Source organism: Podarcis gaigeae (genome assembly GCF_964106915.1).
Source record: "Podarcis gaigeae genome assembly, chromosome: 15".
NCBI lineage: Eukaryota > Metazoa > Chordata > Lepidosauria > Squamata > Lacertidae > Podarcis > Podarcis gaigeae.
In genome coordinates, this window is record NC_139692.1 from 40,131,555 (window position 1) to 40,144,396 (window position 12,842).

Below are 12,842 nucleotides of genomic sequence, written 5' to 3' on the forward strand. Positions count from 1 at the left end.
TAATGTTTTTGAAATCATGAGTGTAGGTAGCCCATGCATTGATCTCTACAAAGGCCCTGAACAGCTTGGTTCCTGGATATCCTTATATCCCAGCTTGATCCCTAAAATCACCCTGAGGAGCACTTACTTTGCTCCCATGTTACAGAGGCCTGACTTGGACTCAACTAGAAGTCGGGCATTTAGTGTCACCAATCCCATGCTGGAAACACTCTTGCAGCAGAGATTTGGCAAGTATTCTTGCTTTTGACTTTCAGGCGTCTCTTGAAGGCCTCTTTGTGACCTTCATGGGCTGGATTTCTTTTACTTTTTCCAATGGTGTTTTATGTTTTAACAGTGTACAGTGCCCTGACATTTTATGATATGGTGGTATTGAAATACTGTTATAAATAATAAATAAACGACGACAAGCCTTTGCAAACAATATTCTTGATGGTAATACAATGCATCTGGCCCTGGGGGAGATTTGAGACCCAGCCAGGAATCTAGGCAGATGGTGTGGTTCTGGGACAGGAATGTCCTGATCTTTGGCTCCTTAGGATCATTAGTAAGTGTGGAGATCTGGTGAAGGTTCCTGCTCTCCTTGGTGCTCATAAGAAGAGCTTGCTGGATCAGGCCAATGGTCCCTCTAGTCTAGATTTGCTCCATACATTTTCCCATCAGCAAAACCTCAGTATAGGGTGTCTTTTAGGGATATTGAAAGCATGGGAGTAAGTTTACTTAATACAGTTTGTTAAATTATCCCATGCCTTGAATTCAGCAAATACTCAGAAGGAAAAATCATCCTGACTACTTGCTCCCCCCCCCAATAAAATAGCAAGGCTTGCTATGAAAAGAGCAAGTTTCATCTCAGTCTATTTGTTTACTATCTAAGCTTGTAAACTCTTTCAGGCTAGAGACCTTTTTATTTTTTGCTCATGTTCTCCGTAAGCATGTATAATGATGGGGATACATTTGGCCTTATCTTGGTGGCAGAGCACATGCTTTGCATGCAGAAGGTCTCAGATTGAAACCTCAGTGTCTCTAGGTAGGACTAGGAAAGACCCTGCCTGAAACCCTGGAGAGCTGCTGCCAGTCAGTGTGGACAGTACTGAGCTAAATGATCCAGTGGTTTGAGTTGGTATAAGGTGACTCTCTGTGTTCCTACACAAAGTGTGGCACCTATATAAATAACGCTTTATATCTTTACTAAAAATGGTGCATACATTTTAGAAGCTATGCCCCAAACAACAATGCCCCAGCAACAATGTTCAAGGGTTGGGCCATGGGCTCCGGTTCTGTTCCGCTGAATAAAAACCCAAGGGGTGTGTTTACGGACATCAGTTTTGCCGCCCCAGATCCTGAGCTGTGCCTGGGCTTGTAGAGCTATCGCTGGGTAAACTGACCCTTTGATCGCTGTGTTATCGGAAGCTGATGTCCCCAGAGTGATTAACAAATCAGAGAAGGGGATGAAATTCCATGCCCGGTGCTTTTTGTGCTACTGCTCCTCGGGTTTGTTTCTGAAAATGGGACCCTCTCTTTCCATCTCAGCGTGGGCGAGTTTGTGCCACCTCTAGATGCAAAAATACTTGGCGAAATCGGAGATAGGCTGAATTTTTAAGATGTGGCGTGGAGGGAACAAGCAGAGAGAGGCAGAGTGGTGGCTGCTAAGGATGAACAAATCTGTCAATTTGGATTTCTTTCAGTTTCTCATGTTCCTAGTCTGACACATTTCTGTGTCAGTTTTCCATTAAAGAAAAAAAAGTCCGTATGAGAATTGATCAGCATTTTAGGGTGCATTTCTTCCAATGTACATATGTTTGTATGCAATTTTGCCTAATATATTGCATTTCTATATATTGTTTACACAAATATGCACATTTTAATACACACACTTCTGTTACTATTATTAGTATAACTTAATATATTTAGTTCCTGCTTTTTTCCTACATTGGGGTGCAAGGCAACCTACAGCATTTAAAAAACATCAACTTTGGACCTCAGGGTAATGAAAACCAACTAGTTAAATCCAAGAATACAAATACATCACATTTAAATCCAGCAGTTCAAATGCAGCTTGCCCTGACAGCAGCCCAGGGATCAGAATGTTTCACACCTTAGTTTACAAAGGCCTGTCTGAACAGGAAGGTCTTTGTCTGTTGGTGGAAGGATAACAAAGAGGGAGCCAGTCTAACCTCTCTTGGGAGGGGGGGCTTCCACAATATGGGAGCAGCCACAGAGAAGGCTCTATCTCTTGTCTCCACCCATCATGCTTCTGATGTTGATGAGGCTGAGAGAAGGTGCTCACCTGAGGCTCTTAGCATCAAGGCAAGTTTGTCTAGGGGGATATGATCTTTCAGGTTGCCTGGGCTGGAACCATATAATATGCGTTTAATTAATTTTTTGCTGGGAGAACTTCCAAGTTCCAAGAAGTGTAAATTTCAAAGGATAGCTGCATTTCTGCTCACATATTGTTGTGAAAGTGCAAATCAGGTAGGCTCACGCTAAAATGTACCCCTAATTAAATGCAATGGTACATTGTGGAAATGAATTGTGCACCTGAGCCACAGAGGGGGCCACAGACAGAGACTCCCTTAAGGATCTCCATGATCAGGCAGGGATATAAGGAATCAACTGTTCTGAAGGTGTCCGGGACCCAAGTTGTTAATTGCATGTAAGTTAATACAAGAACCTTGAAGTTAGCATATGGGCAGTCAGTGGAAGCTTTTAAGCAATGGAGTGATGGCAGTAGTTAGCCCCCACCAACAGTCTAGCTACAGCATTTTGTGCCAGCTGAAGCTTCCAGACCAAGTCCAAGGGTCCTTATTGCAATAATAAAGTCTTGAGGTTACCAGTTCATGAATCACTGGGACCAGGCTATCCCTGTCCAGGAACAGCTGTAACTTGGCCTATCAGCCATAGCTGCTAAAAAGCACTCCAAGTCAACTGAAGTTACCAAACTATGTTATCCCTGTTTGGCTGGTATCCTACAATCATTCCGGGAAGTGTTGCCCTTCTGTTTTGATTGGTGTCAACATGTGGGCAGATCTGATTGGGTGCATACCATTGTGACATCATTGGGATCTCTGGAATCTCTGCATGGCTGGGATCACTGTAGGGAGATTGGGGGGGATGGACCACAGTAGGAGGTTGGTGAAGGGGAGAACCCCTAAATATAATACAAGAGAGAGGGGAAGCAATGAAAAGAAACAGCATCAGAAAATAGTGGCCCTTTGCACAATTTCGGGAACTAATTTCCAACCTGCAAAAGTATTATTTTATACCTGAAAATCAAGATGGGTGAATGTTCAGCAGAGCCTGAAGGTTACTGTAGTGTTCTAACTGGAGCAGAAAGCTGCGAGGGAGCCAGCTTTCAGCATCCCAAGGTCTGAGTGAGTGTTACTTGGCTGAAGACATGGGAAGGATTCCATGCTGAAATAAGCACAGGATCCGTCATAAACCCAGTGACCGAGGAGTGTTCGGACTAGTGGGACACTTCGTACTTGAACAGAGTAACGGAGGCTGTTAAACAAATACCGAGAAGAGTTCGAGAGCAGTGAAAACCAGGCAGTAATCTGATCCTTCCAAGAGCTTTACAGCCAACAGCACCACCTTCCACAGTTCTTTACAAACACCTTTTTGGGTTGAAAAAATATTGGTTTGGCTCTGGAAAAGTTCCTTTTGCTTCAACTGCTACCAGATGCGGAACAGTGGCTGAGCTTCAAGGAACGCTTCCAAAAGAAATACCAGATTGGTCTCACCAGGGATGCTGTTTTGAATCTGAAGAGTTCCTTGTTGTACACGCAAACAAGAGTTCCTCTACCACCACCCAACAAATCTAGAGCATCCGGAATGCAGCTCCTGAGTTCGAATACTGTTTATCTGCTGAGCTACTGGAGTTCTCATCTGAGATAAAAGTTTGAAGGTTCGGACTAATAGGGGAAGGAAGAGCACTGTGTGTCAATGCTTGCTTCTTTGTTATTAACTATTACCTTGCCATTCCTCCAAAGCGCTCAAGGTCACATACATCCTCCGTCACCATGTTTTATCTTCATGACAGCCCTGTTAGGTTGGTTCTGCCAAGAGAGATATGCACATGAGGCTGCCCTGTACTGAAGCGGAGCACTGGTTTGTCTAGCCCAGTACATTACAGCAAAGAGCATGTATTGTTTTCGATATGGGCCAATGGCCGTAATAAATCAAACTAACTAACTAACCACTTTGAGCCTGCAGTCAAGACAAAGGCCTTTGTAGAACAATCCAGAATATTAGGTCCCGACAATAAGGTTTCTATGATGATCATTCCAAAGCCTCCGAGGGGGGTTAAAACTGACCGCTCTTTAGCAATGTCGTCAGTGGCTTGTTTGGCTGTGGCAATGAATCTGAAAAGGACAGGGTTGTGTCTGAGTTTGGGTGTAAAGCTGGGGCAACATTGTGTGTGTGTGTGTGTGTGTGTGTGTGTGTGTGTGTGTGACATTGTCCCTCCGATGAAGTACTTCCGTGAGCAAACCTCTTTGCCTTTCAGGAAAACATCTCCCAAGTCATGTGGTTTTGTTTTTTAATCCCCTTTTTAAGGCGAAGGCTTTAGATATACGGGTACTTACAGGCAAGTGAATCCTTGCTGCTTTTGTCCAGAATATTCTGAAGTGCATTTCTGGAATACTTTTGTCAAGATTTGATGGCTGGCCTGTTCCATCGTTGAGTACCCACCGCATTGTGAGAGCCAAACTCTCCCGAGGTTGATTTAAACCCTGTGCTTTTTAATAACATAATGAAAGCTAATCCCCGCCATCCTGTGTGTTTCCATTTGTTGCATTGGACCCCATTCACCTACGATGGGTTTATCTGCAAATATTTTCATTCAGTTGTTGCTTCTTAGGACTTTTCTTTTGGTTACATCACTTGAGGCCAGGCTACTTGAAGTGATTTTGTCCTGGAGAAAAAAGAGGAGGAATGTGATTTCCACCTTGCTGTTGTGCAAAGCAGACATTGGAGAGGAAAGTGGGGTGGGGAGAGAACTAAATCCTCTCCTAGCTTTTGCTTCAGGATCTGCATAAGAGGTCATTATAGAAGCGAGGGACTCTTGGCTTTGATGGAGAAGCTAAGCCAGTTTCACAATTCAAGGAGCCCCCTCTGCCTCATCTGAGTTGGGCCGCTAGTGGTTCTCACCCATTAATGTTGACCCTGATTGGCAGGGTCTTGAGTTCTCAGCTGGATTCTTTGATTCACTGATTCCCAAGCTATGTGCTGTGACAGAGCTTCTGGTAAGAAGCTAATAACAGGTGGTGGCAGCGATAAACAGTCTTCCCCTCTATCAGCAAGATCAGATGGTGACTGATGACAGACATGGGGCCAAACAGGGCCGCTGAAAAACAAGAGGGAGAGAGGAAAGTTCATTTCTAAAAGGAATTAGTTCCAGTTCCAATTCACCCTCTCCCAAAAGGAACGAATGCCATTTCAGTTCAATTCACAATTCATTCACACGGTCCATTCATGCCCTCCGCCCAAGTCTTCAGAATTTTACAAGATGCTCTGCTGAAGTATAAAATATACTTGAGAAAAATAAGAAAACATCAAAATACACAGAATGTAACCTCTTTTTATCCCCCCCCAAATAATTGCGAATTGTGGGGTTTCTTATAGCTCATAGGAGCCTAGAAGAAGGCACAGAAATCATGCAAAGAAGCACTTTTGCTAAGATGGGAGGATAAACAACATTCTGCTGTTGTAATTATGATAATTCCTATTACTAGAAGTAGCCAATCCATTGGCAGGAAGCTGCTTAGGGGGAGGCAAAGTGAACCCAGGGCTCATCCGCACAGGTCCATGTATTAAAGCTCCATGTCCGAGCACTTTCTCGTTTTTTGCCCTGGCGTTTCCCCCGCAAAAACCCTCTCTTTGAATCAGAGCAAACGGCAACCATGAAAAACCCAAAAGCACAGGCCAAAGTACTAAGTATGGATGAACCCCCAGTTGTGCAGAAGCACGACAGCCACTCTTCTGTATGAGTGGTTTTTTTTTTAAGGGCTTTTAGCAAGTCACACCGTAATCCTAAGCCACTTTTTCAGTATTTCTTACTTCTTAGGTAAGGTTGTTTAGGGTTGTAGCCCCAATTTGTACTCTTCCCCAAGAGCCAGATGGCTTAACCAGGCCCCAGTCCTTGCAAAGCCTGGGCTGTCATTGCCAAGCAGTGACTCCACAATATGTTTCTCATTTAGCTGCCATACATTTAAAGTATGTCTTGTGAGTTTTAGGAGAAATGTCTGCATTTTCTTTTTTTAATAGAAAAGTTTCATAATGTCTTTGGTGGTGTGGCATGGCTTCAGAGCCCATAGAATTGACTCACTTCTTTAGCTTGGCCAAATAATTTTGGGCTCACCAATCATAAAGAGGGGTGTCCCTGTTTGCCTCTCTCAGGGGCTGGAGGCTATTTCCCCCTAAATAACCCTCTGCTGAAAAACCAGAAACTGCTGGCAATGTTGCTAAGGTTGTCCTCATTGTCTGCCACCAGGTTGGGTTTTCTCTATGAGAAATGGGGCAATTTAGCGGCAGGAATCTTAGGACATATCTATATGACCACATCCTCCAACATGGCACAGTTATTTCACAGAACTCAATTTGAGACACTTTTCCTCTGGAAAGATCTCTACTGTTTGAAATCTGAGTAGCTTTCCACTACGCTGGGGCATGTGTGTTAAGTTTGTCTAATGTGTGAGATTGTCAAATGTTAAGATTATTTTGTTTTCTTTCAAAAAAAAAACACCCCAAATTGTTGTTGTTATTCATTTTCTTCATTTCTGTCCTGGCAGTCTAGAAAGCCTCTTCCTTGCTGTTCCCTTTAGTTTCCTAATCCTAGGTGAAACTTTTTTTATCGAAGATGGCTGATTTACTAGTGAGCTTGTAAAGGAGTGAGCTTTGTGATCCATGCATCAGCAGTGGGGGAGGCAGAGGGGAAATATCTGGCCAGCTATCATGAGTCCTGGGGAGACATCTTGGTGGAATTGGAAGGAATGGGATAAGAATGTGGATTTGGAGGAATTGGATACTAGGAGTAAATTGGGATCCAGTGGAGGGGCCAAGCGGACTGTTGGAGATATAGCCTCCTTGGTGCCATAATAATAATAATAATAATAATAATAATAATAATAATTTATTATTTATACCCCGCCCATCTGGCTGGGTCTCCCCAGCCACTCCGGGCGGCTTCCATAGAAACCAAAAATACAGTAAAATATCACACGTTAAAAACTTCCCTGAACAGGGCTGCCTTAAGATATCTTCTAAATGTCAGGTAGTTGTTTATCGCTTTGACATCTGCTGGAAGGGCGTTCCACAGGGCGGGTGCCACTACCGAGAAGGCCCTCTGCCTGGTTCCCTGTAGCTTTGCTTCTCGCAATGAGGGAACCGCCAGAAGGCCCTCGGCGCTGGACCTCAGCGTCCGGGCAGAACGATGGGGGTGGAGACGCTCCTTCAGGTATACTGGACCGAGGCCGTTTAGGGCTCTAAAGGTCAGCAGCAACACTTTGAATTGTGCTCGGAAACATACTGGGAGCCAATGTAGGTCTTTCAAGACCGGTGTTATATGGTCTCGGCGGCCACCCCCAGTCACCAGTCTAGCTGCCGCATTCTGGATTAGTTGTAGTTTCCGAGTCACCTTCAAAGGTAGCCCCACGTAGAGTGTATTGCAGTAGTCCAAGCGGGAGATAACCAGAGCATGCACCACTCTGGCGAGACAGTCCGCAGGCAGATAGGGTCTCAGCCTACGTACCAGATGGTCCAAAATGACTCCCAGGCTGCGCACCTGGTCCTTCAGAGGCACAGTTACCCCATTCAGGACCAGGGAATCCTCCACACCTGCCCGCCTCCTGTCCCCCCAAACAGTACTTCTGTCTTGTCAGGATTCAACCTCAATCTGTTAGCCGCCATCCATCCTCCAACCGCCTCCAGACACTCACACAGGACCTTCACCGCCCTCACTGGTTCTGATTTAAAAGAGAGGTAGAGCTGGGTATCATCCGCATACTGATGAACACCCAGCCCAAACCTCCTGATGATTTCTCCCAGTGGCTGCATGTAAATGTTGAAAAGCATGGGGGAGAGGACAGAACCCTGAGACACCCCACAAGTGAGAGCCCAGGGGTCTGAACACTCATCTCCCACCACCACTTTCTGAACACGGCCCAGGAGGAAGGAGCGGAACCACTGTATGACAGTGCCCCCAGCTCCCAGCCCCTCAAGATAGTCCAGAAGGATGTTATGGTTGATGGTATCAAGATTCAGCAAACCCATCCTATTCTGAGGAGCTCCCATTTGCTTGCCCGGTCCCATGGCTTGGATCTCCAACTGTGCAAATGTCTGTGCCCACCCTTCTCTTCAAAAGATCCAGGGGGTGCATCTCAGGTTTTGTGACAAAGTCTCAGCTCACACCTGGCCATGAATTTAACTTGTTGTGCTTCCTCTTAACCTGAATGTTTGCCTCCTGACTGACATATCACACTGACCTATGCATTCAAGCCTTTGACAGAAACTGAGTTGGGTGTCTGACTGCTGCAGCCTTCTGCAGGGGGCCAGGGCACCAGCAACCATGCAGGGAGGTTGATCATTTCACACATAGAACTAACTAGCTCACTACTACTAACACTGAATCACAGCAGCTCTCCAGGTTTCAGGAAGGGGGTCTTTTTCCTGGTCCTACCTGGAGATACTGGGGGTTGAACTTGGAGGCTTTTGCATGCACAACACATGTTCTCTCACTGAGCTATTGGGCAGATCTGCACTCTGCACATTTGATGGCACATTTGATGGACATTTAACTTCCCACAAAGAATTCTGGGATCCCGAGTTTCCTCCTCACGAGAGCTACAGTTCCCATCACCCTTAACAAACTACAGTTCCCATAATTTTTTGTGGGAAAGCGTCACTCGCTTTAAATATGCTCTGAATGTTCTTCAGATGTATGGTGTGGCTCTGCTCACAATCCTTCTCCAATTTTTTTTTGGTCTGGAAAAGATCTTATAAGCTACGTACAAAGCATAAAACAATCCAGCAAAAATTTCTGAGTGCATCTCATTTTTATTATTTATTTAAAGCAGGTGTGGGGGATCTCCCTCCCTCCAGATGTTGCTCGACTACAACTCCCATCATTCTTGACCATTGGCTGTGCTGACTGGGGCGGTAGTCCAGCAACATCTGGGGAGACGCAGCTTTTTCCACCCCCAATTTACGGTATTTATACCCCACCCTTTAGCAATACAAATCAGTTTTCAAGCAGTCCCTGCACTCAGGCTCATAATCTGAAAAGGTATGAAACATGAGGGAAAAGGAATGGGTGAGAGGAGGGAAAAGGAAACCTCAAGCACAAATTCACTGACAGCCAATGTCAGTGGTGGTTCTCCTTATCGTGCCTTTGGGTAACTATATCTAGTAAAAACAGTGGTTTAACTGAGATAGATACACAGCCCAAAGTGGTGGAAAAGTCACCAGTAGAGTAATCATGTGTACGACCTGCCCCCTGGCTATTTTCCGTCTAAGTTCCAAAATTTCCAGAACAGGTTATGATTTCACATGGTATACCCTGAGTAACGATCAGCTTTCATTTTCAAACTTTTGGCTTTGGATTATTGGCAACTTTTACGCACCCAAATTTAGAAGAAAATTTCAGAGTTCCTCCTCCTTAAAGGCCTTGTCTTTAAACGTTTAAACACAAACCACATCCAAAACTTTGGCACGGATCTGTCATTTTTGCTGGCGATTATTTACCTCTCATTTTTCATGTTTCCCCAGGATGAAAAATGAGCAAGCAGCTAATGTGTATCTTGCCTCCCGTAAAAACAACAACAGCTCAGCTCTCAGGGCCAAATTCAATTAAAAAATTACACCAGACTCCTGTGGGTTTGTTTGTTTTTTAGCAATTCCGCACCACCACCACCCCAGCCCCCTGGCACAACAATTTTGCTTTATTGAACTGGGCTCTTGATTTAGCTGGAAAACATTTTGAGCAATGATCAAGGTATTGAGTTGCTTGATGTAATATTAAATTCATAGCAAAAATTCCTGGGTTTGCATTAACAGGAAAATCAAACTTTTGACCCCAGAATTTGAACTCTAACTCTTGACCTCCTCCTGAGCCCACTGCTCCTTATTAATAATGCTTTTATTATATTTCACAAAATTTATTCCACCTTTGCTAATATTTTGGAGGGAAAAGTACACTGTGTGCAGAACTCAAGTCCTCCTGTTCTTCCAGCCTTGCATATCTCTCCTCTGATGTTTAGCATGTTAGCAGTCATTACCTATGCACTTCCAAGCACATTTTCCACTAGCCCTGCTGACTGGACTGATAGAAGTTAATAACAAATAACATCCTCAGGGCAACAGTTTAAAACCTTAGCACTCATTCTAAACCCAGGGGTTAGATTAGGCTTTTAGACAAATTCGTAGAAGATAAGGCTTCAGCAGCTACGAACTCGGATGGCTATGTTCTGTTAGAGGCAGTATGCCTCTGAATGACAGTTGCTGGGAATGACAGGTGAGGAGAGTGCAGGTGTGCTTGGGTCCTGCTAGCAGGCTTCCTATAGGCATCTGGTTGACCACAGTTGAAACTAGGATGCTGGACTAGATGGGCCATCCTTGGAAATTTGCATTCTCCAAAGTTTGTGATGCCTCTCTCCAACCCAAAATGTACAAGAATGCATTGTGTTAGGGGACATTGCTTGTTAAATTGCATACATTGGGCAAAATTGCATAAAAAATTCATATATATATATATATATATATATATATATATATATATATATATAAATAATATTTATTCAGAATTTCATAAAAACACATTTAAAAAAAAACAAAAAGAAAAAAGAAGAAAATAAAAAAGTACAAATCTCAAATTACATCTTTTCAATTACTTATTTCTTGGACCTCCTCACACCTCCTTTTTTGTATTCCGCTTTAATTTGTTATTCCAGCAAATTCTTCCCATATTTTTCAATTTTAATTTAAGTGATTTAACTTAACAAAGATTTAACAATCTTATTACTTAAATCCACATATCCTTTCCATCTTTTACACATAAAATACCTTAAAATTTCAAAGTTTAAACCATATTTGTACATTACTCCTTGAATCCTTTCTACTAAAGCCAATTGGTTCCTTTTCAGCATGTTCCTAATATTCCATTAATGTTATAGAAATTCCAAAGAATAAAAAGAAATTTTTCTTATTATAAACTTTCCTAATCCAACATCCCTTTTTCCTGGTCACGGGTTATGTCAGTCCCTTCAACCCATTTCATCCAGTCCATCAATCTGGTGATCTTATGTCCGAGGCCCTTAAGTCTCTTCTATGCCCCTTCTGCAGATTTTCTTGTTCTTGTTTCTATTTATACCCTTCTTTGTCTTTTGTTGGTTTCTTTCGTGGTATCTTGTCATCGACTTTATAATCCAAAAAATAAATATCCAAAGGGTAGTTGTCAATATATAAAAATGTACATACAAAATTTCTATGTTTGTTTGTTTGTTTGTTTTTTAAAATGCAAACTGATGTAAAAGTGGGGCAAACTGAGAAACCGGCATTAACAGAGTTGTCCATCCCTAAAGGAAATATTAAAATATTGCAGGTTGCCCTTAGCCTTTAGAATTGGGCAAGGCTATCAAGTGAATAACTAGAGTTAACCTCCATGCATTTGCCTGATCCTTTCCATTCTGGAAGTCAGGCTGATTTCTTGACACTGATTACAGCTCCTCAAATGGTACCACTTGATTTCTCCCACCCTCCACTCCAGGTGCAGGACATTTCCTTCAGCCACGACTGCCGCTGGGTGGTGGTCAGCACTCTTCGGGGCACTTCCCATGTCTTCCCCATCAACCCTTATGGAGGGCAGCCCTGTGTCCGCACACACATGTCGCCAAGGGTTGTCAACCGAATGAGCCGCTTCCAGAAGAGCGCTGGGCTGGAGGAGATTGAGCAGGAGCTGACGACCAAACAAGGAGGTCGCTGTAGTCCCGTCCCGGGGCTATCCAGCAGCCCGTCTGGTTCCCCTCTTCACGGTAAGCGTTGGCTTTTCCTTTTCAATTGTCTGGCAGGAGTTGAAAACAAAACTGCCCTTTTACAAATCTGTGGAATACAGTGGTACCTTGGGTTACAGATGCTTCAGGTTACAGACTCCTCTAACCCAGAAATAGTACCTCGGGTTAAGAACTTGCTTCAGAAATTGCACGGCGCAGCAGCAGGAGGCTCCATTAGCTAAAGTGGTACCTCAGGTTAAGAACAGTTTCAGGTTAAGAACAGACCTCCAGAACGAATTAAGTTCTTAACCCGAGGTACCACTGTACTGTGTACAGTTACAGATAGGTAGCCGTGTTGGTCTGCCATAGTCAAAACAAAAAAAATTCCTTCCAGTAGCACCTGTGTACAGTTCTTGATTGCCTCACCTCGAAAAGGATATTGTACAGTTGAAAGAGGTTCAGAAAAGGGCAATCAAAAGTATCCAAGGGATGGAATTTCTCCCTTATTAGGGGAGGTTGAAGCATTTTTAATTCAGAGAAAAGGTAAGTAAGGGATAACATGATAGAAGGTCATAAAATTGTACACGCAACAGAGAAAGTCTGTAGAGAAGAGCTTTTCTCCCTCTCTCATAATACTAGAATTTGTAGATGTCCAATGAAGCCGAAAGATTGCGCACAAGAACACACTCCCCTCCTGTGGTTTCCAGCAACTGGTATTTAGATGCATAACTCCCTCTGACCATGTCTGGTGGCCATCACTGCCTCCAGTGGCAACAAGTTCCATAGTTTAACTATGCAATGTGTGAAGAAGTACCAGTTGCTGGAAACCACAGGAGGGGAGAGTGTTCTTGTGCTTGGGGCCTT

At 43.7% G+C, this 12,842-nt stretch overlaps 1 protein-coding gene across 6 annotated transcripts in view; it reads left to right on the plus strand.

Moving 5' to 3' along the window:
• Window positions 1-12,842, plus strand: part of BCAS3 (BCAS3 microtubule associated cell migration factor) — a 454,783-nt gene that overhangs the window by 136,228 nt on the left and 305,713 nt on the right. For all 6 annotated transcript variants that reach the window (XM_083714443.1, XM_083714445.1, XM_083714447.1 and 3 more), the window contains exon 15: window positions 11,756-12,020. In XM_083714443.1, the coding sequence (XP_083570569.1) occupies window positions 11,756-12,020 (265 nt within the window). The remainder of the gene's footprint in view (window positions 1-11,755; window positions 12,021-12,842) is intronic.